Source organism: Bombyx mori, chromosome 3 (assembly GCF_030269925.1).
Source record: "Bombyx mori chromosome 3, ASM3026992v2".
NCBI classification, from domain to species: domain Eukaryota; kingdom Metazoa; phylum Arthropoda; class Insecta; order Lepidoptera; family Bombycidae; genus Bombyx; species Bombyx mori.
Window position 1 is genome coordinate 1,647,161 of NC_085109.1, and position 25,803 is coordinate 1,672,963.

A 25,803-nucleotide genomic window follows, 5' to 3' on the forward strand; every position below is an offset into this window, starting at 1 on the left:
CTGGGTCGCGTTTCCGATCCGGTGGTAGATTCTGCGGTGCTCTTGCTAGGGCCAGTGTTAGCAACGTTAACTCAACTACTCGCTCAGCGAAGCTGGGTTAATCCCTCGAGGTTAGCGGCATAGGTAGGGAAAAAATTATAAAAAATACAGTGAACTCGATCATCATAAGAATTAGAACCAAGAGCCAGTGAAGGACATTTGTGGTGTGGAAGAGATCATTCTTGAAGCCGTAAAAAATAAATTACGAACCTAAAATGAGCTGATATTTCGAGGATTGGTCAGTTTAATGAGCCCGCAATGTTGCGGCCGCCGTCTCATTGGTCGGTTGCTATTACGTCACGCGACGCGCGACAGTTATACAGACAGACAAACACTAAAACATTATATATCACATTTATTCAGCTAATTACTTCTATTAACACTTAACTATGATATAATAATAACACTCAGTGACATTATAAATATCGCAAATATTGTTAAAGTAGGAGACAGTTTACAAACAAAACGAGCAAATCTTATTCTGTAATATTTTACATTATCGAAGTAAAACAAGACGATATTTGGTACTAAAGTACTACAAACAAAGGAAAACTATGCGTATCAACTATATATATATATAAAGGTAGGTGTGGACTTTATGTTTGTATCATCAGCTTTAAAGATACCAAATTGTTATATTTTTTTCTAACATAGAATAGATATAGATAGAATATAGATAGATAGATAATAGATAGAATTTGGTCAAAGTTTTTTTTTTTATTGTGGTATCACCAGTTTACCTTACCGATTGTGCCGTAAATATCATACACGGAGTCTACGTACTAAATAAAAAAAATAACAGATTTAGACATTTCGTCACTAGCAAAATTTATAATCGGCAGCACTATTTTAAGAGATCATTTTAGTGATTATTCAGATAAATTTAGCAAGTTTTCAAATTGAAAAACTTATAATTTATTGAGATTAACTATGTTCTATTTAAATTAGTAATACACGTGACCGTTTATTTTTTGTGTAACATTTTGTCCAACAATTGTAATTATTTTAAAAACTATGTTAACATAGGTATTTAAGAAGTTAATATTTACAAGAGTTTTTTTTTTTAAATTATATTTTCAATATATTCGTAGATACATTATTAACCTTTAAATTACGTCTATATAAATAAATAAAAAATCAATTATAGACTTACAGAATAGCAACAGTGAATACATTTTATTTGTTTGCAAGTTATATAATGCAAGTTAATTTTACTCCCTTGGAAGGTGATTTAGCAGATTATAATAATTTATTAGCTACAGGGCTGCCATAAGCGATTACCTTAAAACTATTTTTTTTTATCCGGCCTGTAAATATGTGTGCTTAGTGCGAGTTTTTTAACGTTCTCGATAGCGTAAAAGTAATTCAAATTTGTATGGAGTTGGATCAGCGCCCCTAGCGGCAAACGTAGGCAAACATTCCAACTCTATACAAATTTGGCTAACTTTTACGCTATCGAGAACGTTAAAAAACTCTCACTAAGCACACTGGTCAGTATGTGACGCGAGACAGAACTATGTACTTCACTATGAAGAACTAATTTGATTACGTGTAGATATATCGTTCGTGTCATTTGTGATCGAAGTCGATTTTTAAGCATTACATACTAACGTCACGCCCAAAGAAAATATGCTTAGGACAGTTTTACGGTTTCATATTATGTAACATCTTCTCGAAGGTCAATCCTAGTTTGAGAACAGGTACGTTGAGTATTCGCTCGAGCGGCAGGGCGGCGCAGCGCTTGCGGGCGCCGCACGCCGGCCAGCATCAGGACAGCGCCAGGTAGAGCGCCAGCCCCGTGAGCAGCGCCAGCGCGCCCAGCGCCGCCAGCAGCAGCGCGCGGTGCCGCAGCGCGCGCGCCGACATGCCCGCCGCCACCCGCCACGACCGATCCAGCTCCTCGTCGGTCTCGCGCAGCTACAATATCCAATATAAAGCATTCACACATTTTTAGAGCTTGAGATGGGTCCAGATTGGGCCCGCCTGGGTTTAAATGGTTACTGGAGACATCTACAACGTAAATGTCGCCACTCATCTTGAGATATAAGTTCTACATTATGTATGTATTATATATATATATATTTTTTTTTTCACTGGATTGGTACACCGCGCGTAATTCGTTTCCAAATGATTCTTGTCCACCTGATGGTTGTCTGGAAGAGATCGCTCTTAGCGATAAGACCGCCAATTGTACTTTTTGTATTTAATGTATTGCACTGTTTATTTGTTTTTTTGGTGTACAATAAAGAATACTCTCTCTCTCTCTCTCTTCTAAGATCTCTCAGTATAGTTACAACGGCTGCCCCACCCTTCAAACCGATACTCATTACTGCTTCAAGAAAGACCAGTAAAAAATACCATTGTTATCATTTTAAAAAGAACCAGACTAATAAACTCATTAGCTTTATTACTACATTTTAAGTATTCTCTCTATTAAATTTCTTTATTTCATAATTAATGTACAGTAAATAGTTCATTTGGATCACCACACCACTTCATAGTATTATCAGATAACGATATTTCTAAGCTCACCCGAGCGCGCGACCGCTGTATGGTCTCCCGCTGTACGCTGAGATCCTGCAGCACAGCTGCTCCCACCTGCAAAAAATTTTTATGCGAACAATTCACGATTGTATGTGAATATGTGAAAACATTGTATGAACTGTACATACTCTGCTTTTGAAAAAATGTTAATTATTGTACAATGAGGTTGTTAGGAGAGTATTAACTATGATTGTAGAAGGCTTTAGAGAAAGAGGTAGATGTAGACCTAAGAAGAAATGGTATATGATAGAGGAGTATGAAAGGAGAAAACATATTGCGCCGATCCCGGTTGACTGGGAGAAGGGCAGGAGAATGATGATTGTACAAAATGTACCTGTTCAGTCTCGAGTAGGACTCTATATCCTTCAGACAAAACTCGGCCTCCGCGTTCAAGGCGCTCTGAGTTGTCGAGCAACTGTCGGCGCTCATCGCCCGCACCCCAGTCCTCGCTCTCCGACACCTCACCCACTACTGTACAGCACATAATAATATAATGGTTGTATTAGTTTAATAAAGGTAATAATAATCCTTATCCATTTTTTTTTATTGCTTAGATGGGTGGACGAGCTCACAGCCCACGACTTTAAGTAGTTACTGGAGCCCATAGACATTTACAACGCAAATGCCGTCATCATGCCCCCACCCACCTTGAGATATAAGTTCTAAGGTCTCAAGTATAGCGGCTGCCCCACCATTCAAACCGCAATTCATTATTGCTTCACGGCAGAAATAGGCACAGTGGTGGTAGTTACCCGCGCGGACTAAACGGAATCCTATAAAAATTCGATAATCGAAATATCCTATAAACGGAAAGGGTTATTATAAATACTGAAAAGGGTTATCATAATCGTGACGTGGCAAATTATTCTTCATTGATTCCAAAACGAGACAACGTATTTATTGATAACTCCAGTTTTTTATAATTATTCAATACTGCAGGTATGCCTGATTGTACATACATGCCTAATGTTTTATACTAGATAAAGATCATCTTACACTGAATGCTTTTTCATAGTGAAAAAACAATATTATTATGTGTTTTATTCCTATGTTGTCTAGTTTCCATGATCGGTGCAATTTAAAAAATGTGTTATTAGTGAGCACTGATGATACCGAATCAATATCTAAAACAGCCTCTATCTATCTATCTATCTCTTAGGTTTATGGAGTTTCCTTTTAGATTTCGCCAATGTCAAGTGTATATAATACTCTGCTTTCTATAGCTGGCTTCGTGAACGAGCAAGGTCACAGATATTCACTAAGTAAAACAGAAACAAATTTTAACTTAAATTAAATTATGCCTTTAAAATTATTCAGTCTCCAATTGATACAGTCAAGTTTTTATAAATAAACATCTATAGTATAGACAAATAAATTTATAATCAAATTACATAATCAATTGTTTTGAGTTGTTCAACAAGAAATTTAAATAATCATTACACAACTTACAATGTCCATTGGTTCCGAGTGTAGTTTTGAACTGTTGTTTGACTCGCTGCAGTTCAGCACGGTAAGCAGCTACACGGGGACCTCGTGCTTCCAACTCCAACTGTTCCAACTACAAATATTTCTGCCATGAAGAAATTGTTAATTGTGATTTGTAGGGGAATTATGGAAGTCTAAGTACTGGTGGAGTTCACTTAACATTGTCTTTTGCATACCATTCAACTCCCATTGGAATGTGAGCTTGAGTAAACCATATTTTGCAATCAAGAACTGTACACTTAACATTCTCTATATTGAACTTACCAAATCATTTGCCTCTTCAAAGTTTGACTGTATTTCTCTTGATAATTGTTCTCGGTTTTCTGTGTATCAAAATAGTTTAAATTAAAACATTGTCTATGCGCACACTCTTTCAACCTAATGACAATTGACAAGCCTGCAACATGCGATCAACTCATCTTAATTAGGACTACAAGCTTTAGATGGGATTTTCAAATGTAAATATTGTGACTTTGAGAACTAAATTTACTACACTAATTAACTTTGAGGAAATAAATCAAGAATGAAGAGAATCATAGGTGTGGTTTCATGGTTAAATCAAAGGAACACTTATCTGTAACCTCTATATCTATTATTGCATTATCTTGCTCATATTTTGTTTCATTTTTCTATTATCATGATATCGAATTTAAAGATTTTTAAATCATGATGATAAACTGCGAATTGAGAACTTATTGCAGCTAGTTTTCTTCCCTACCTGCAGTGCCATTTTTTAATCGTCCTATTTTTGCGGTGATGTCGGCAGTAAGCACCGAATATTGCTGCTCATAAGATTGCACTAATGTGGCCATCGTCTTAATTTACCTGGTACCTAAACAGCATTACATTACATTAACAAGTAAAAATCAATAATAGTTTAGGTATCGATTTTTATGAGCCTTGATAGATATGATGGTTCTGTAAATTGATATAGTAATTTCTGATAATAAATAAATAAATGTATGAATACAGCCTCGTTAATTAACAAAGGTGAAATTATAACAGATTAAAAACAACGATACAGGACAAAAGGAAAACATTAAGCATAATTTGCCACCTGATACTAAGCAAACGTGAATTGTCAAGTGTCAATCAAGTAGTAGTTTCATTTTTCCAAGTGGAAAGGCGAAGGTATCACACTATACAGCCTTATTTTTTGTATGATGTTTAGTAATCTCTTTCATGAAAAATAATAGTAGGGAGCGAAATGAAATGAAGTTGATTGTTTTGAGATATTACTCAATCGAGATTAAAAGAAATGAGATGAGATGATATGGGATGAAATATAATCTCAATTAAATGGTGGAAATCTACTGAGACATTTTCAGTGAACTTTTTGGAAGATCCCGAGAAGCTTCGTCCAGCGGCTTTGTTCCATTTTCCCACATTTGTGCACTTTCACAAGTATTAAACAGCTAATAAACCACCGTTATTACACATTTAAATCTGAAGAAATGAGACAAATAACACCATAGGTGTTAGTTAGTTAAGGAATGATTTATGGAATGGATGGATGGAATAGCCTCTCAGTAAAATACTTCGAATTTATTCAGAGTTTAATGGACTGAATTTGTAATAATAATTGAGAATCCTTTTTAAATCATCACAACCAATCAAAATTATTACTTCCCAATAAAGCTTTTCATAAAAATTAAATAGCCTTCGACCTTTCGTAATAAATTTTTTGCTGTAGATGGGCGTTATCTCCTTTGTCTAATCATTGAATTTGATAAAACAACAATTGATGTTGAAAGATTGAATTTTGCTTTGAAGGAAGCTGTTTAAAAATAGCGATATGAAACTACGAACCAATGTAATTTGCATTTACGAAACATAAAATTGGACTTAGGTGCTCAAATTGCTATTGGCATAGCAATAACAGTTGTTAGAAATGTGATGTTGACTTGAATTAACAAGTTCAAATATTGACTCACAATTTTTTGTAAACAAGGGATTTTTAAAGGTAACGTACCTACCTGCTTACTATATTTTTCCCAGTATGCTCGTTGACTACTATAATTCATTACGAATGCAGATCAAAAATCCATTTTAAAGATCGAGGTGACCATTAGGAGAAGTATGTGCAATCTAGGATGCAGTCGCTATATTTTCTCGTACATAATTTCCCTTATAAAATTTGCTTTCTCTTTGTTTTTAAGGCGAACCGTTTTATATATTGAGAATCGTTTGTAGACTATGAGGTTTATGATGATCTTAAATTTCCTAATAGTGATCGAATGAATGTACCTGCTGATACCTATATGTTATCGAAAATCCCGAAAGATGTTTGACGCGAAAGTCGAGTTAATTTCGTTGCGTAGTTTTCATGTAACTATCTATTTTTTCAAGGGCAACCAATAAGCTAAATACCAGCTATATAATGATTACTGGAAAGCTAACTGTGAAAATGGATGTCAATATGACTGGATTTATACTTAGTTAACTTTTGAGGTTTCTGAGGATTAGTCCAGTGTTGTACAGGACAATAGGATATATTTTGATGTATTAAATCTGTTTCCAATCAATGATGCAATTAAAAGGGGCTAGGTGTGGTAAGGTTTATGGAAAAAAAGATATATCGATAGGTTTCAAGAAACATATAGGGTTATATTAATATAATATATACTAATATATAAATCTACAGTGGTTTTTACGGATGTTCCGTTATAATTACTGAATCATGCATCCGATTGACTTGATTAATGGATAGGCTAATATTTATGGTGTTGGACTCCCTAATAATAATGACAATAAATAATAATGTTAATTTTAAATGCCCAGCTAAGCAGGCGAATACGTCTAGTAAGATTATAAAGCTTAATCAGCAGATGGACGTTTGTCCAATTACTCTGCTTTAAGACTTGAATATATGATATTGAGGGACGAAAGACTATTTGGTTAAAGTGACATTATGCAACTTTATTACAGAAGAGCCATTTAAAGTTAAAAATTAGCAAATAGTATCATAACAACATAACTTCTTCAGGTATTTGAATGCTATAAAGTTCAATTAAAAATATTGAATTGTTGATGCTAATATCAAATAAATTGAACCTTTAATTACAAAGATAAATATCGTATATTATAATATAATAGTATATATATAATAGCCCCTCCATATGAGCATTATAAATACATTACTGTGAGGTGGCTGTGAGCATTCTTGCAGGAAATTTGTAAAGTTCACTAATATATAAATAGAATCATATAAAAATGTGAAGTCAAAAATGGTGACTATAGAAATAAAATTTTGCATCTCTAAATTGAAAGCAACCTTGATAATTTGTCCCCAATCATTCTCCCAACTGTGAAACTATGGTTCTAAAAAGACAAATAGTTTGAATAAATAATAGAATAAGTAAAAGAGTAAATAAAAGAATAAAAAGACAATTTTTGATTGACCCAGTTCATAAATCAATCTCTTCTTATTATAAACTTGTTTCTTTTTCATTCCAGAAACATGTTACATAATTGTGAAGAAGATTCTGGGCGAAGTTCCTGCTCAGCTTCAGGTGGCTTGAGTCCAATTATTGACAAGATGAATTTTGACTCATCTCCAATTGATTTATCAAAATTGAAGCATATGAAAAGACATTCAAAAGACTTCAGTAGTAATACTGATCTAAAAGTCAGCAACCGTCCAAGAAGTTTTGTAAGCCTATTGAAGTCTCCAGATGAAAAAGACCCTTTTCCGAGCTACAGGCTGCCCAGACATCACAGACAACCTGTTCTTAATCTATTTAATATGTCAAGACGAGGGGGACTTAGTACTGCACACTCTACTTTAGATATAGCAAGTAGTACTCAAATAGAAACAGCAGAGCCCAGATTACAAAATAACACTCTATCAATGAACGCTATTCTGAAAAATGACTTTGTTCATAAAAATACATGTAAAACTATGAATTTCAGACGAGGGAAACCTGTTCAAAGGGCAGCTTCTCGACTTTATAAAGCTGACAGTGATGCCAAAGGCAAAGAAGGATGCACCGGTCCAGAGTTTATTGTGAGAGCTTCACAATCTCCCAGGAAGTTAGATCTGACGCTTTCGGCTAATTCTGATCGAAAAATTATAAATGTGGTGTTGCTTAATGGCCAACAATTTGAAGTGACTTGTGACTCAAACATCATAACCGCCGGCCAACTCTTTGAAGCTTTAATACACAGTGAGAAATATGAACACAATTTCATGTTAGGTATAGCTGCTTTGATTGGTGGAGATTTTGTTTTCTTACCAGATGACTATAAATTAAAAAAGCTAGCTCCAGATGGCTGGCACAAAGCAAATTGTAAGAAGAACAAAATATTAGTAGAAGATGACTCTATGACTGTGTTCTTGAGGATAAAATTCTTCCTCCCAAAGAACATATCAAATAATATTCAAGATGGGGAGTGGCAGTACAGAGTGTATTTACAACTGAGAAGAGCTACTGTTGAAGGTCAATTAACTTCAACTATACAGAATCTTATACTGTTAGCTGGTTATGCCTTGCACGTTGAATTTGGTGAGTTTTCCTACAGAGAACATGGAAGTGCAGATTATTTTTTACTAGAACATTATTTACCTGAAACAGTTATTACAAATAATATGGCTGATATTAAATTGCGCATGAAAAGAGCTCATGAATCTCGACATGGATTAGATAGGAATAAAGCTATTATCAACTTCATTACGCTAGCTCAAACGTTTCGCGATTATGGAGCTCATTTCTACTCTGCAGTGTGGTCTACTCGCGATGGCTTCTGTAGGGATGTGTGGCTATCCATTGGTCCACGAGGAATTACCATCTATTCTCGATACAATCAGATGTCTATCGAATCATGTTCAACTAACCGCATTGTGCTCCAATGCCTGCCTTGGCATCATATACGCACATTTTATTACAACAAAAAGAGCCTTTATATAATTCCGAACTCATATTCTGGTCTATCCAAAATTGGGATAAAGTACAAGCTTAAAATGACAGATAACAAGAGTTATTTTTCATTTTGGTTAGCTTCATTGCACCACAGATTGTATTTGAAGCTTTATGCTAAGGAAGACTTTATAAACTATTTGGCTGATGAACTTAATTGTGCAATAAACCAAGAGGGAAGTCCTAAGAAAGTGGAATGTAGCAACTATCAAGACAGCTATAATCTAGCAGTAAGAAATCCTATAAGGTCAAAACGGCCTATGCGACGAAGATTTAAAATGGATATTTTTGGTGACAAAAACAAAGAAAATGAGAAGCCTAATACAGAAGAACTATTAAGGCAAGTGCTTTCTCCACTGCACAGTGAAGAAAATTTGCTAAACACATCCACCATGGACCTTCACCGTGAAAACTCTTCAAATGAATGCCTTTCTTCTTCAGAAAGCTGTAGCTTACCAAAAAGACACGGTGTCAAAATGGGAACAAGAGTTTTTAATGGAATGAAACCGTTTAATAAGTACGGACAAACATCACCGCCCAACAACTACACTAACCATCATAGGTCTGATGAAATTGTAACTACCCAAAGTGACTCTGATGATTTTAGTCTAGACAGAAAACAGTGTACTATAAACAGTATGAGATTGTTACCAGAAAGACATTACAATACCAGTTTATCGAATATACCTACAGCATATGTATTGGAGTCTCCCAAAATATACCCAGAAAACCATTGCTATATAGCTTCGAACGATTCTTGTCTTAATACATCACTGTTTGAAAGGCTAGATAATATGGAGTGTGTACAAGGCGAAAGACTGTTTGTTACCGCTGTTTTGCAAAGAGACCAAATGAATGCTTTAGGGCTGCAGGTAGCAGAAGGGTCTGATGGTAACGTGTATATTAAGTCGATCACATCAGGAAGTCCAGCAGATGCTTGCAAAAAATTATTACCCGGGGACCAAATCATATCTGTGAATGGTAAGACACTGTTGAATATAAAATACGACAAAGCTCTTGAACTGTTGCAATCCGCCCCGCAAACTGTCGAACTTATAGTCCTACAAAACTCTCAGAAATATAGCCACATAAGTACGACTGAAGCTGATACTAGTGATACAGATATTTGTAAAATAAGTGGCAGTATCGGCAGTGCCTTAGACACAGAAATAACTGATGATGAATTGCTTAATGAAGAAGCACTGAAAACTATTTACGCGCTAATAAAATTCACAAAAGAAAAAGTAATAAATAGAATTAAAGAAAAGCCAACCAGACAAAATTCACCCAATGAAAGAAGCTTATATAAAAGTTCCTCCGAGAATAAAGTGTATGAAGAAAATGACTTAGGAACTTGTTCGTCCCAAGAAGACACACCACAAAAGAAAAATAAGTTCGATACGTGGCGCAGCTGTGTTTCGGACAGCAGACCAAGAAGAAGACCTTTGAGCTTGAGTATACCGAAAGAAATCAATTTTGATCGCTATTTAGATGAAAATAATAAGATCAAAAAGTCATCTCTGGTTTGCTTGCAAACAGCACCGAGCGGCCCTAGTGACGATGATAATAACTCCGTTAAAAATGTTGCTTTACCGCGAAATTTCGGGCTGAGTCGAAAGTGGGTCGGTCCCGTGAGATACCCCGTGACTCCGTGTAAGAATGTCGCCCCCGAAGCTGGGGCAGCTTCAAGATCAGACGCTGACGTTACGAGAAGGCACTTCGTCTACGGCATTGGCGACTCTGACGAAGATCAGATATTTTTATAAAGTTGTTATTTTTGCTAAAATGTTTATTATCACATATACTTACGTTATGTAGATACATAGGTTTATATACATATTTGCAGAGAATATAATCTTGGTACCAGGGCCAAAGTAAAACTGCCTAGAGACGGATCTGTGGGTCCAGAAAAAACGATTATCCTAAAAGTGACTTGAATCGATCCGCCGTCAGATAGTTCGTGAGCTGGCGACGAATTGTAGGAAGATATTTTCGGCAATTTAATGATTTACATAAGCGGTATGTTATCGATGTTAACAAGTTTTTTAATCGCGAAACAGAGGGCTTGCGGGTATTTTGGTACCGCACATTATATGACATTCCTCTAAAATAAATAAATAAATATTTAGGCACTTTTCTTTTATTTTTGGTAAAATAATCAATATTCTGTAATAGTATTTATGTATACAATAAATGGCAGTATGTGATGTTAAAGAGCAAGCCCAAGACAGGGTGAAGTGGAGACAACTTGTGAGGGCCCTATGTACCAGCGGGATACCCTAGGTCCTAGGACTACAACAACAACGAAAAATTGCAGTATGTTCCGAGAGGAGTGTTCTGAGGAAATGTTTCAGATGATATCTTTATTTCGTTTCTACTATCTGCCATCGGAGCATATCTGGCCTAAAATGAACTCCCTTCCAGTGTGTTTTAACACTAGCAACGGGTTGGCTATCCATGATCGAATACTCACTACCATAGGGGTCGTATACTCGTGTGCCTAGACAGATAAAAATTGGTAAACAAATTCCAGACTATTTTGACGGTTGTGAAATCTAATTAAGACTGCTACAAAGTTCTTTTTAAAGTTTATTTTTTTTATAAATTAGGAGTTAATTATTATGCTCAGTGCGAAAAAAGTCATATAATGATGTAATTGGGAAGATCTATTTAATTGCAGAACCGCTGTTTCAACCTGCCCACCAGCACGCCTGCTTGACATCTGCAAATATATCGTCAATGTCGTCGTGTAATAACCTGGCATAACCCAACGAGGTTACTGGGATAGGTGGACCAAATATTTATTACTGGTCATAGGACCTCTTGTGAGTTTGCACGGGTAGGTACTACCACCCTGCCTATTTCTGCTGTGAAGCAGTAATGCGTTTCGGTTCGAAGGATGGGACAGCCGTTGTACTATACTGAGACCTTGTGGCCTAAAGGATAAGACGTCCGGTGCATTCGTATGTAGCGATGCACCGGTGTTCGAATCCCGCAGGCGGGTACCAATTTTTCTAATGAAATACGTACTCAACAAATGTTCACGATTGACTTCCACGGTGAAGGAATAACATCGTGTAATAAAAATCAAACCCGCAAAATTATAATTATTTGCGTAATCACTGGTGGTAGGACCTCTTGGGAGTCCGCACGGTAGGTACCACCGCCCCGCCTATTTCCGCCGTGAAGCAGTAATGCGTTTCGGTTCGAAGGGTGGGGTAGCCGTTGTAACTATACCTACTGAGATCTTAGAACTTATATCTCGAGGTGGGTGACGCATTTACGTTGTAGATGTCTATGGGCTCCAGTAACCACTTAACACCAGGTGGGCTGTGAGCTCGTCCATCCATCTAAGCAATAAAAATAAAATAAAAAGGTGGGTGGGGGCATTTACGTTGTAGATGTGTATGGGCTTCGGTAACTACTTAACACCAGGTGGGCTGTGTGCTCGTCCACCCATCTATGCAATAAATAAATAAAAATGTATATTCTCTATAAACTTCGACACTGATGGACCAATTTCGATGAAACTTATCAATATTCAGATTGTCATATTATTAGATCATCCTGTGAAGTTTTGGTATGTCTTTGGTTTTGGTAGGCGATGCGATTCAAGTCATATCAAAGATCGATCAGCAAAACGATCCGGAATTAATTTCTAATAACACTATTTTTCGAAGTATTTTCATTAATACACTGCTATTGCATTTTATTTAAAAAAAAACGCTAAAGACATGAACAATAAAAATGTAGGGCTTCGAATGCTTGTTTTTATTACACTTTTGTTCAACACACGAGATGAAGTAGTTCTCTTATAAATCGCAAGGGATGCTATCAGAATTTCTGTTTATGTCATTAAAATTTAATCCAATTTATCATGTCCTACTTAACAGTACGTAAATTCTGCTGCTTTAATTACCTACTAGTTTAAATAAAATGGAATTACAGGCACCTTGTCCTACCCAGAATACCCAATTGCAACAAGCAATAGGTATATACCTACCGTTGAAAAGTTTCACCATAGCCCACTATCTCGATATGGTAATTTGCGTAAAGTACTTTAATCATTATGCTGTTCGTACTTGACAACCGAGCAATGAACTCAGAGCTAAAGATAAGACACCAAATTCTTATCTTAGTTGATGCACGTGGGTTAAAAGAATTTAGTTCTCTAGAATTTTACTGCTTCTTAATACTATGAGATTTTAAATGAAATTTTTATTCTCATACCGTTAATATTATGATACTTACTTACGATCTTTATCTGAGTTAAGCTTTTAGATTGAAGGTTTCTAAATTACAAGAAACCTAACCTTTTAGGATGAGTTTTGTTATACGTAAGGTACCTATGTATAATTTATATAAATATATATTGTTATATATAATAAATACTGTAGGTCCGTTCTTGCATTTATATTCCTTAATCCTGATGCGAAGCAGGTCTGCGTGCAGCGTGAGCTTGTGAAGCAAAAAGCTCGTGTGCAATTGATTTTGACGTCGTCGTGGCCTAAACGATAAGACGCCCAGTGCAATCGTATGAAGCGATGCACCGATGTTCGAATCCCGCAGGCAGGTAGCAATTTTACCAATGAAATACGTACTTAACAATTGTTCACGATTGACTTTCATGGTGAAGGTGCAGTAAAAATCAAATTCGCGAAATTATAATTTGCGTAATTACTGATGGTAAGACGTCTTGAGTCCAAACTGATAGGTACCACCACCCTACCTATTTCTACCGTGAAGCAGTAATGCGTTTCAGTTTGAAGGGTAGAGCAGCCGTTGTACTGTTAAACTGTGACTTAGAACTTATGTCATAGGTGTCTATGGGCTCCGGTAACCACTCAACACCAGGTGGGCCGTGAGCTCGTTATCGAATCTAAACAATAAAAATAAGCAATTCCTTGTTGGTGTGGTGGTTTGCACAATACAACAGACTTAAGCATGTCTTTAACATGCAGTACACACGTTGTGATGAGTCTAGTAACAATTATACAGCATTATAAATCTGTTTTTAAAACATAGGAATGGTATTAAGTAAAAGACTCTTATAAAAACATTATATTTATTTTAAAAATAACACTGTTCGCTCTAACTGCAGGCAAACTATAATAACTAAATAATTCTAACAAGACAGACTGCCTTCTATGCTCAAACATACACTAAACAAAATACTTTCATTCACTGCATTTGCAATTCAATTCAGACCACTAAAGAATAGTAAATACCCATGTACATTTGTAACAGTTTGTATTCATAAATGCATTCAAGATGTCCACTTTATGAAGATCACATCATGCCTCCCATACCACCCATTCCACCCATACCTCCCATACCACCCATGGGGTTAGGCTCTTTTTCTTGTGGAATTTCACAGATCACAGCTTCGGCAGTAGTAAGCAGTGATGCAACACCACTGGCATCGGTCAGGGCTGTCCGCACCACCTTTGTGGGGTCAATGATGCCCTTTTCAATCATGTTTACATATTCATTGTTGAGGGCATCATACCCAAATTCATCTCCAAGGTCTTCCACTTTGGCAACAACAACAGAACCATCAATGCCTGCATTTTTTGCTATTGTCATGCATGGCATCCTCAGAGCTTTCATTACAATCTCTACACCAGTGGCCTGATCACTGTTGACTGTTTTGAGTTGTTCTAATACTGGAATACATCTCAAGAGTGCAGAACCACCTCCAGGTACAATACCTTCCTCAACTGCAGCTCTAGTAGCATTAAGGGCATCATTAACTCTGTCTTTTTTCTCATTAACCTCGACTTCACTTGAACCACCAACATGTAAGACTGCCACACCTGATGCTAGTCTAGCCAGACGTTCTTGCAATTTTTCTTTTTCATATTCAGAGTTTGTCTCCTGAATTTGGTCTCTAATCTGTTCAGCACGCCTGTCAATGTCTGATTTCTTACCCTTGCCCTTCAATAGCAGAGTGTCATCTTTAGTAATTATCACTTCACCTACTTGACCTAAGTCTGATGGTTGGACATCTTCAATTTTGATGAGATTCGCATCGTCACCAAATACAACTCCACCAGTAGCAATAGCCATATCACTGAGGGTGGACTTGCGGTTATCTCCGAAGCCTGGGGCTTTCACTGCAGCTACTTGCAAACCGATTTTCAATCTATTAACAACCAAAGTGGACAGTGCCTCTCCGTCTACATCTTCAGCTACTATGATCAGAGGCTTCCTCTGTTGATTAGCCATTTCTAATGCTGGAATGATCGTTTGAACATTGCTAATTTTTTTCTCGGAGAAGAGTACCAGGGCATCCTGGAATTCGACTTTGGCACCTTTAGAAGAATTAATGAAGTATGGTGAAATGTAACCTCTATCAAATTTCATACCCTCAATGATTTCAAGCTCGTCGGTGAGGGTTTTTCCATCTTTCACTGTGATTACTCCATCCCTACCTACCTTCTTCATTGCATCAGCAATGAGCTTGCCGATTGCCGTGTCCCCGTTAGCAGATATGGTAGCTACTTGTGCGATTTCTTCGGGTGTTGTAACGGGTTTCGACATTCCTTTAAGTTTCTCTTTAACGGCATCTACGGCGAGCATCACGCCTCTTCTTATCTCAATCGGGTTAGCACCCTTTGATATTTTTTCGAAGCCCTCCTTCGCGATTGCTCGTGCCAGTACTGTAGCAGTGGTAGTTCCGTCTCCCGCCTCCTCGTTAGTATTATTAGCTACGTTTTGTACTAACTTAGCACCGATGTTCTGGAACTTATCCTTGAGTTCAACACCTTTGGCGACTGTTACGCCGTCTTTTGTGATCTTCGGGGACCCCCAAGATTGTTCCAGAATAACGTTTCTACCTTTTGGACCCATTGTAACGGCTACGGCATCAGCTAGGATGTCAACGCCCTGCAGCATGAGAGCTCTTACATCAGCGCCAAACCTCACATCTTTGGCATAAAATCTTGAAAGTTGATATGATTTATGGAGAGAAACAGTTTGACGAACAACACGAGGTAGACGCAACATTTTTAAAAATTGTTTTGATATTAGCAGTATTTCAATTAAGGTCCAAACTGCTGCAAACCTTATTTCTCGAAGATTCTAGCCGGGTTCGTAAAACGTGATCTTCCTCCGGTTGTAGGTTATGAAATACTAGTGGTGCTGCCAAGAAATGAATTTCAGTAACTCCCATTCGTTTGTACATTAATATATTTAAGAACTTTTTTTTATCAAATGATGTTGTGACCTTTATATTCATTTTCTGCCCGAAATCTGAACTTAGTTATGTGTAGAAATCGCAATTTCAATCAAATTAATAAAATTCTGGCAAATAAATCATTTGATTTTGTTTTTCGCGAAAAAGTAGAGACAAATTTTGCTTCGTACCGCTATCACAACAGTTGATAGCAACACTTGATGCGAATTGAACAGTGGAATAATTTTGAGGACCGAGTTCACTTAACGAAACGAGATGTGATGGAACAATTCACTAATGTGATTGATTTTGTTGAATTGTGGTAGTTATGTGTTCATGCGTAAGGCTATCTAATTAAATAGGCCTGATTTATGTATTTTAGGCTTGAGTTACAAATTACACTTTAAAATATTTATTACGAGTATAAAAAATAAAAATATTTTATACTATTCTGTTTAAAAATTATTCATTACTGTTGGAGTTTGAATATAAGTGTAATGGCAGGCAACACTTGTCACATGTGAAATAATAGTTTTGCGAATATTGGAATGTTTATTTAAATATTTAAAACAAATGATTGTCTTCTCTTCAATTATGACTAGAACTTCTGATCTAGACACGGACAGTGCAACATCTTAAAGTTTTATAAGTGTACAAAGTGCTTAAAATATATATTAACCATGAAGCAGAGTGTTTTTAAATAGCCCCTCACTTTCAGAACCCAATCCCCTCGAATTTAACCGTTCAACATTTACTTTTACTTTGCGCTTACTTACATTACTTTTCAATATTAAAATCTGACTGTTCCATTTTAAATTCTACTATTTTAGAGGCATTTAATACCAGAGAATATGGTAGCATCGATAAAAGAAAAGCGCAAAGCCATCATACTTAATTTGGCGTGAAGATTCAAAATTTTAATGTATTTCGAAAATGTTTTTTGTTACATAACTGTCATTTAGACTACATACTTCATTGTAATCAGCGGTACTTACAAATACCGGCTAGTAAATTATTTGTGAAACTTTAACCAATTTTTACACTTGAATTTAGATTTTGGAACAAATAAAATAAAATCTTTCGTATCATATATTTTTTCAGAACGACAAAGGCAAAGAGTTTAGTTTCTTTTTAACTGAAGATCTCCGAATGTCAGATGAAATGTTGTTGTTTAGAATTGTATAAATGCAAGACTTATTTGAAATAAGCTTTAATTTTTTAGATGGGTGGATGATTTTTACAGCACAGTTTTATTATTATTTACCTACTACCGAAGGAGCTCTAAAATCTACGTGAATTCTTCGATCCACCTTGAGACGAGATTGCAAGCTAAATCGACCTGTGTGTACCAGTCTTCAAACCAGAATGCATTAAATTTGTTACAGAATTAAGCAGGCTGGTGGTACCCATCCGGACAACATCACAATGTCTTCCCAGCAGTAATTGCGCAATAACTATTAACGCTTCCCTGGAACCATATATTTTTTCGATAATTTTGTTATTAAAGTCCCTTATAGAGGAGTGTGATTATTAGAGTCCTCAGTGTTCAGCGTTATGCAGAAAATTTAGTGCGAAAATTAATAATTTTTAACATTTAGCTCTACTACGAACAAATTCCAATGCATCAACCGACTCCCTGTTTTAATTTCCGTAGGTACATTGCAATCTCAAATTGGTTTTGACGTTTGTAATTAATCTCACTATTATATAACCTATGTTTATGCGTGTATAATCTATAATGTTTATTACTTTTGTCAAGACTGCTAGTTTTGCATTATCGAATTAAAAACACGTGTTGATAGCAATATTACGTGGTTTTATCTTGACATTCGAGTGCGGTAAACTCGTGAAAACATTTTAGTTTTGGTACGATTTACGACCACAACTTGTATTACATAATGGACGTTTCTGAGTAAGTACCCCATAAATTTATTTTTAGTTGAATAAATACGAAATCAATTTTTCAAACATGTGCTTAAATAAAATTACACTTTTTAGATCCGTAGCTCTTCGCTTTTGCATTTTCGATCTTGATAATTTTATTTCAACATTGATTAAATTTAATTTCTGTACAGTTCCATATGTGACCAAGAAGGATTATTAGTGGGCATAGGGAATCCTTTGTTGGACATATCCGCCAGTGTTGACGAGGACTTGCTGAAGAAGTATGACCTGCACCCCGACGATGCCATTATGGCTGAAGAAAAACACATGCCACTCTACTCGGAACTCGTTGACAAGTAATTGTGAATAAAAATACAAAAACTAAATTAATTAAAAGTTATTATAAGAGGTAGTTAATGTACCTTACTGCTATAGTAAATTGTTAAATACCATACTTCTAAGAATTTAAATAAATGGAGATTTAAATTTCATAACCTTTGCCTTATATATTTAGGTATAATGCAGAGTATATTGCTGGTGGAAGCGTTCAGAATTCATTAAGAGTAGCACAATGGATTCTAAAGAAACCAAATATTTGTACTTACTTTGGCTGTGTGGGAAATGATGAATATGCTAAATTATTAAAGGAGAGAGCAATGTAAGTAATTTAGCTGTTATTCTCATATTGTGGTGCATATTATTTTTATATTATATTATTTATTAGATTTAGTATTAAATCTATTCACTCACAATAAGCTTATAACATATTTATAATAATTATAATTTATACTTTAAAATTATGTATATAACTAAGACATTTATAATTTACAAAAATTTTGACTTGCAACATCATTCAGACTTAGTAGCCATCTTTTAAATAGCATCTGATAACTGTTTTTGCTATAGAAATCTATTATACTATAGCCTAATCTAAAAAATTGAAGAGATATTTCTTCAGTTAAATGTTTTTCCAAGAAATTTTCAATTAAATGTTGGCTCCCCCAAAATTAAAACCAATTTTTAAATAACCATCATATTAATAGGAGAAAGCTTACTGAAAATATGCCACCTAAGGTCTGCAGAGTTTTGAATTTTAGTTTCTATAACTATATTTATTGTATTGTATTTTGCTTGAAGTACATATATTTCAAAATAATCAGTAATGTGATTGACATAAGATAACAATAATTCTCTGTGTAAAGAGGAGATATGAAATTTGCCACACATTGTGAAGCATGATGCAATATCAAGAAACACGCTGTCGAGATAATTGTGACACAGAATTCAAATATACTATAATACTGATAACATTTGCACCCATTGACTCTGTATCTTAAATAATGTTTTTGAAAGAATTCTTTTAAGATATGAATTATATAACAATAAGGTTATTATAAAATGATTGGGGTGTTTACCATAAATGGTATTTGAAAATGAGGATTTCTTCTTTTTTTATGCACATATTCATAAACATTTACATTAGACAACACATTTTGTTTTTAGAAACAAAAGCGTAGTTGTTTTTGTGGTGTATGTATGTATTAACATATTTAAAAAAACAGACAAATTATGTTCCTAACTTTAAATGACCCACTGCTTTTATTATTCCAGTGCAGATGGAGTCCACGTTCAATATCAAGTATCAAATGAGGTAGCAACTGGTACATGTGCAGTGCTAGTAACTGGTACACACCGCTCACTGTGCGCCAATCTCGGTGCTGCACAACACTTCACACCAGATCATTTACAGAAAGAAGAATGCAAGAAAAGCATTGAAGCAGCGAAGTTCTTTTATGCTTCTGTGAGTTATTGTTGTGATTTTTTAGTTTTTCAGTTATTTATTCTTATTGTTATTGTAATGAATCAGCTCACGACCCACTTTATGTTAATTGTGAATATGACAGCACTCACATTTAACTCACCTTAATCCATCGTCATATTATGTCCATTGTATTATGTAAAGGTTGTTGTACCCTTCAAATTGGTATATATAACTGCTTTACTCAAACATACACAGGATATTGATACCTATCCATGTGGGCTTGCTATACACCTTAGCAACAGGGCAGCTAGAAGTAAAAAAGAAATTTAAATATCAAGAAATGTTATACAATTATGGAAAAATTTCATAATTCAATGTCAGCAAAAGCTAAAGTTTATGATGTGGATGAGGAGAGCTGAAAACGGGGCTTGATGGAGTGGATTGGGAGTGGCCTGTGTCCAGCAGTAGACGACTGTGGGCTGATGATGATGATGTTGAAAGCTAAAAATTTCGACCTTTCTGCTTTTTGTTTGGTTTAATCACATGATAATGTTTTGGATTCTAAAACATCTGCAAATCCAACATCAAACATACAAGTTAAGTACTATTTTTATAAATTATATTTCATATTCCAGGGTTTCTTTGTGGCAGTTTCTCCAGAGTCGATATTGTTATTGGCCCAGCATGCGCACGATAATGGACATACGTTTGTTATGAACTTGAGTGCGCCCTTTGTCTCACAGTTCTATAAGGAACCGCTCGAGAAACTTCTCCCATATGTCGACGTGCTCTTCGGGAATGAATCGGTATGTTTTTTAAATTTTAGTCGTATATGCATATAGACGTAAATAAATAAAATGTTCATTTTACAGCATGTGATTTTTCACCTATAACATTATGTATTGTTTAAATTACAAAATCCTTAAACAGACTATAGTATGTTGCTATGTACATATAGAATTATTACAATCTATACTTCTATACTAATATATAAATCTACAGTGATTTTTACGGATGTTCCGTTATAACTACTGAACCATGCATCGGATTGACTTGAAACTTAGTATCCATGTAGAAAATACACGTACTTAATGGATAGGCTAATATTTATATGAGTGTTGGACTCCCTACACCAGTTGCGGGGTGTTAATGAAGAGAATCTTTGTTACCGCTACACTTACGGTTACAGCTAGTATAAAAATAAAACGAAAAACAGTTTCTTTTATTTGCACATCATAAAGGAATAAATATTCAACAAGTAAATTGGATTGAAACAAAGAGGATCCAACAATTAAAATTATAATATAATATGTAAACAACTCTTTATTGCTTTAACAAGCGAAGTAAAACTAAATCACAATTTACCAAACTTTTGATGTATATTTCCTGCCTCGGAACAGCCATGTTCCGATTTGAAGAGTGGGATAACTATTGCACAATACAAAAAAGGTTTTATACCTTCTACTGTGCAAATACTTTGGACCTTCTTGTTATGATATCTGTGGGCTATTGGTGGTGGTGCTACATTCACTAATAATTATTTAAGGTCGATTCTCCCATTTCTGAAGTCTCCGTGTAAATATATCGGAGAAAGTGCGTATTTCAATTGACGACTGTTCAAAATATTTAAAGTATCGTATTAAAGTTAACAGAGATCATTTGGAATGAGATTCATATTTTTAAAAGGCTATTCTGTTAAAAAATAAACTAAACAACACTGTACCGTAATGAATGCATTAAAAAAAGATGTTTTCCTTGAGAGATCATATTTATAGAGTGACTACAATTTCTGAAGTGGAATGAATAATCCCTTCTCTAAAAATTCCAGGAGGCAGACGCTTTCGCGAAGGCATTCAACATAAATTCGAGCGATGTGCAGGAGATCGCTTTACGGATCGCCAGCATGCCCAAATTGAACGCGAACCGTCAGCGCGTCGTGGTCATCACGCAGGGCTGCCAACCCGTCGTGCTGGTACAGAGCGGACGAGTCACCCTGATACCGGTCGAGGCTTTGCCGAGGGAACGTATCATTGACACAAACGGTGCCGGAGATGCCTTTACTGGTGGGTACTTGGCGCAGCTCGTGCTGAACCGCGAGCCAGCCGCCTGCGTGCGGTGCGCTGTCTACTGTGCCACGCATGTCATCCAGCACCCGGGCTGCACATTCAGCGGACCCAGCGAATACAATGACTGATCTTTGCACCAAACATGTAAAAACTCGAATATTATACAATTAGTTGTTGAACATTAATTAGGGTTGTTAAATAGGGTATTTTACTAGTGGCGAAAAAAATCTAGGTAAGCAATCGAAATATCATCTTTTCGCATTAAAAGTTTACAATTTCCAAAAATATTCGAAATTGAGTTAATATGCGGAATCATTTGGTACCAGTATTTTTCTCATAAATACTGTCAAAAGAGCGTAGTTTAGTTTTAGTGTTTTTTTTAATTTACTTATATTTTGACTGCTGTTGACAAAATTAGTACATAATTTTATCTTACTTTAAAAGACAAATAATGCAACTGGTAAAAACTAAAAAATAAATGTTGCAAAGATGATTAATATTAAAAATATCATATGTTAAACCTTTAAAACACTCTCCTGTAAAATATGGTAACTTTTGTGATTATACAGTTTTAATGCGAGAAGACGATATGCTAATTTTGTGTTAAATAATTAATTTCAAATACCTATGCAATATTTTTTATCTATTATACAAGTAACGGATTCGGTGGCTGGCCATAATATATATTATGTGTTTGACATAATTAAATACCTACTAAAAGTCAAATGCATATCCTGTTTGTCTACACTTATTTCGCACACATCTTGATAATTTCTTGAGTCTTATTTAAACAGTTCCCAAATGTTAATCAGACTTTTATTTTGTTTATTAACTTCAAAATCAAAGGCACTAGCCTTGCATTCTAGCATATTTACAACTAGCACTTTACAACTTTCCTGGTGTTTCCTTTGACATTCTTTTATCCAGAATAATCACACCAGTGCTACATATTGGAACTGTTTACTGAACTACAAAGCATAAAGTTAAATTAGTTTCTTAATTCCCGTAATCTAACAAAGATTAGTTATTTATTTTGTCCAGTATAGTGTTCACTAAGTAGTGATGAACCATTTTTTTTAATGTAAATTACAAGAGTTAGTGATTTTAGACAAAAAAAAAAACTAGTGACTTATTACCAAACACTCAAACTAATCCCAATTAAAAAGGTGGCAGTTTTGGATAAAAGCCATTTTCTCAAAATATATGCAAAAGTGTGGATTTGTATTTGTTTGAGTTTTCAACCGCCCATGACTGAAAAATATTAACTTCAATTTATCATTAATAGAAACCAAGAAGTATTAAATTAGATCTGAAATGCTTATTATATTCTGAAACAAAAGAAAACAAAATAATTTACTATTTTCATGTTATTATATATTATTTTACTTTTAAGATTATAATGTCTTTGAAAGCTATATAACTACATCAGTTCCATTTTTTGGCACAAATTAACAATAAGGTAAATATAATTATTCGAATTTTAAGTAACTCTCTTATTCATTTGTTTTGATAATCAGTTTTGAAAAAAATAGTAGAAAAAGAACTTTTATCATTATGATCATCAACATAAACACCTTTTCTAATTAATATATAATTATAGTGACAATTTTGTCAATGATTGAGTAATATTTTCATGTTATTCTTTAAAATATCATAAACTGCAAGGATATATGTTTTAAATATCATATGAACACTATTGTGTAGTGTACAATATGTATCACCCAATTAGGTGCAGTGGCTCTTTCATCTCCAAGTAATGGCATGCAGCGATATGTTTCATAAACAGTGAACTTTTTGGTACTGTCCATCAGCTTGCTAATACTCCTTGTTATACAACCAGCATATGTCACGTTGTCTAGATTAAATCTACGCATAATCTGTGCAGATTTTGTGTCAATGCAGATTTTATTTTTACACACCAAACAGCAGCCAGTCTTCAATATGTTTGTTTTAGGTTTTGGAAGCCTGTAATATTATAATAATAGTGAATGTATACAATTTAATGTATGTACTTATTATTTTTAAAATGTGTCAATAAATTTTGTTTTGAAATAGGTTTTTTTAACCTATATACAAGTTTTCGAGTTTTTTTTTCCTCAGAGTTCGTCTTAGAACAATTCTTTTTTTTAACCCTGGGGAATATTAACGTATACCCAGTCGAGGGGGTAACGGACCTGGTTATGTCGAGCTTCGGCGCCTTGAAAAAGGCGCGTGAGGCACTCGCCCCGCAAAACCGACTACCGACTAAATCCTATCCCTCCACACCGCTTACATCAAACCTACGGTACCGCAGTGCGCAACGAAAGTCCCCCTTCGCCGGTACCCGTCTTGATTATACTGTGGGATTCCATCTCCGAGAATATCCCGAAGGACGTCGTCTCACAGCCCCTACGGGGGGTGAGTGGGCGCTTCTCGCTCGCTTCCCCCAGCCCGCCTCTGCACGATTGTTTAAATTTATTATATTTTAAACTAGCTAACACGCTAGAGAACAGAACTATTACTATAACGTATGTCAATTATCGATGGTGGCAAAAAAAAGATAAATTATATAAAATTATTGGGGCTTTTACCGCATTTTAAATATTTTCCTCAGCTCTTGACGGTTGTAGACGCATTACACAATAAATTTCGTTGCAAATATTTAGAATACGCTACCAAAATATGCGAATATTGTTAATAACTTTATTATCCAGGCTGCTAAACATGAAACGAAACTCAAAGTCTCAACTTATAAATACAAATTATTTTATTAGAACAGGGTAGGTAGATATTAAGTGAATTATCTATGGCCATAGATTATACACTTAAATCTATGGCTAATAGCAGGTATTGCTACCTATTGGTTGTATTGGTACCTACCATGGAGTTATTAAGTACGGTATCTACCTACCTACCTACCTGAAAGTTTTACTGTGTATATACCTAGCATATACCGTGGTTATACATAGTAGGTACCTAGTAGTAGTAGTTTTATCATTTAAGTATCATCAGGTATCATACCATACAGCCTACTCTCACATACATTTTTTTTTAATGAAAAATGGTTTTATGAAATGAAATGAAGTTGATTAATATGAAACGTGGCATGAAATGAAATGATATGCGATGAAATATAATCTCAGTAAAATTGTGGTAATTACTGAGACTTTTTCAGTGGACTTTCTGGAGGATCCTGCGATGTTACCTTCAGCGGTTTTGTTTCATTTTTCCACATTAGTGCACTTTCACAGATACTAAATAGTTAATAAGCCACCTTTGTTAGAAATTTAAACCTGAAGAAATAATAAACAGACAAAATAAAACAAGCCACCCAACTTCACTTCTCGCGTTCCCGCCAAAAAGTCAAGTTTTGTTAAATTGCCATTTTTTTTTAAATTAAATTCATTATACTTAGGAAATGGTAAGGGGTTCACAGACCGTACGTGCTGCCTCAATACTAGTAAATAGATAGAACTCTATTAGATAGTTGCACAACGGCGTTAAAATTTTGTCCCCGAAATCTGATATCAAGGTAACTAAAAGGTAATAATTATGTCCTATTAAGCATTTATCATGCGTGAAAATGTACACAAGTGTAACAAAAATTAAACAGTCATGGTGCTTCGGGTTTTGTCTGAAATTTTAATAAAATCCCGCGATTTTATTGAGCAATTTTCATCTTCTTTCTTTTTCATCTCATATCATACAGTTTCGTTCAATTTCATTCGAATTGATAGCAATTTCAGATTTCAATAAACTTCATTGTATTCCGCTCAATTAAAATTTTCAGATTATTATAACTAAGTACAAATTATAAATATGCATTATCCAAGATTTAATTAATTCGAGGGTAACATTGCAAAATTATATGATAGCTAATAATAACATAAATGTCAATACATAATTTAAAAAAAAACAACCGATTACATCTGTTTTTTATAATTTCTTTAA

The 25,803-nt window shown here is 35.0% G+C and overlaps 4 protein-coding genes across 8 annotated transcripts; 2 read left to right on the forward strand and 2 right to left on the reverse strand.

Moving 5' to 3' along the window:
• Window positions 1-379: 379 nt before the first annotated feature.
• On the reverse strand, window positions 380-5,138 carry LOC101735547 (vesicle transport through interaction with t-SNAREs homolog 1A). Its single transcript, XM_012688530.4, has 6 exons — window positions 4,787-5,138; window positions 4,333-4,391; window positions 4,033-4,141; window positions 2,918-3,054; window positions 2,572-2,637; window positions 380-1,956 (listed from the first exon to the last, which is right to left on the reverse strand). Exons 1-6 carry the CDS (start codon window positions 4,878-4,880, stop codon window positions 1,807-1,809), a joined length of 615 nt encoding a protein of 204 aa, XP_012543984.1. The 5' UTR covers window positions 4,881-5,138; the 3' UTR covers window positions 380-1,806.
• A 602-nt stretch (window positions 5,139-5,740) lies between these two features.
• On the forward strand, window positions 5,741-11,116 carry LOC692909 (tyrosine-protein phosphatase). Of its 2 annotated transcripts, XM_012688477.4 has the most exons (2): window positions 5,741-6,031; window positions 7,525-11,116. In XM_012688477.4, exon 2 carries the CDS (start codon window positions 7,529-7,531, stop codon window positions 10,748-10,750), a length of 3,222 nt encoding a protein of 1,073 aa, XP_012543931.1. In that variant the 5' UTR covers window positions 5,741-6,031; window positions 7,525-7,528; the 3' UTR covers window positions 10,751-11,116. The 2 variants fall into 2 exon arrangements, with proteins under 2 accessions (XP_012543931.1, NP_001040217.1); NM_001046752.1 differs by lacking the exon at window positions 5,741-6,031 and having other exon boundaries at window positions 7,455-10,953.
• Window positions 11,117-14,032: 2,916 nt separating this feature from the next.
• Window positions 14,033-25,216, reverse strand: LOC101741707 (heat shock protein 60A). 4 transcript variants are annotated; one of them, XM_062674872.1, is made up of 3 exons: window positions 25,058-25,212; window positions 19,968-20,114; window positions 14,033-16,127 (listed from the first exon to the last, which is right to left on the reverse strand). In XM_062674872.1, exon 3 carries the CDS (start codon window positions 15,990-15,992, stop codon window positions 14,274-14,276), a length of 1,719 nt encoding a protein of 572 aa, XP_062530856.1. In that variant the 5' UTR covers window positions 15,993-16,127; window positions 19,968-20,114; window positions 25,058-25,212; the 3' UTR covers window positions 14,033-14,273. The 4 variants fall into 4 exon arrangements, 2 of the variants coding, with proteins under 2 accessions (XP_062530856.1, XP_004923957.1); XM_004923900.5 differs by lacking the exons at window positions 19,968-20,114; window positions 25,058-25,212 and adding an exon at window positions 17,157-17,233; XR_009976077.1 differs by lacking the exons at window positions 14,033-16,127; window positions 19,968-20,114 and adding an exon at window positions 23,226-23,838 and having other exon boundaries at window positions 25,058-25,216.
• LOC692855 (adenosine kinase) lies at window positions 17,928-22,501 on the forward strand. Its single transcript, NM_001046700.1, is given in 6 exon segments — window positions 17,928-18,073; window positions 18,237-18,401; window positions 18,560-18,703; window positions 19,657-19,846; window positions 20,443-20,613; window positions 21,636-22,501. Coding segments are annotated over 6 exon segments (1,050 nt in total). The 5' UTR covers window positions 17,928-18,059; the 3' UTR covers window positions 22,002-22,501.
• Window positions 25,217-25,803: the final 587 nt, after the last annotated feature.

What these genes read in the sequence shown, in the direction of transcription:
- LOC101741707 (XM_062674872.1), bottom strand. Translation starts at nt 15,992, where the DNA reads ATGTTGCGTCTACCTCGTGTTGTTCGTCAAACTGTTTCTCTCCATAAA.
- LOC692909 (XM_012688477.4), top strand. Translation starts at nt 7,529, where the DNA reads ATGTTACATAATTGTGAAGAAGATTCTGGGCGAAGTTCCTGCTCAGCT.
- LOC101735547 (XM_012688530.4), bottom strand. Translation starts at nt 4,880, where the DNA reads ATGGCCACATTAGTGCAATCTTATGAGCAGCAATATTCGGTGCTTACT. An exon ending in ATTAAAAAATGGCACTGCAG is followed by an intron (nt 4,392 to 4,786) that starts GTAGGGAAGAAA and finishes TTTGATACACAG; the next exon opens with AAAACCGAGAACAATTATCA. An exon ending in TTGAAGAGGCAAATGATTTG is followed by an intron (nt 4,142 to 4,332) that starts GTAAGTTCAATA and finishes AAATATTTGTAG; the next exon opens with TTGGAACAGTTGGAGTTGGA.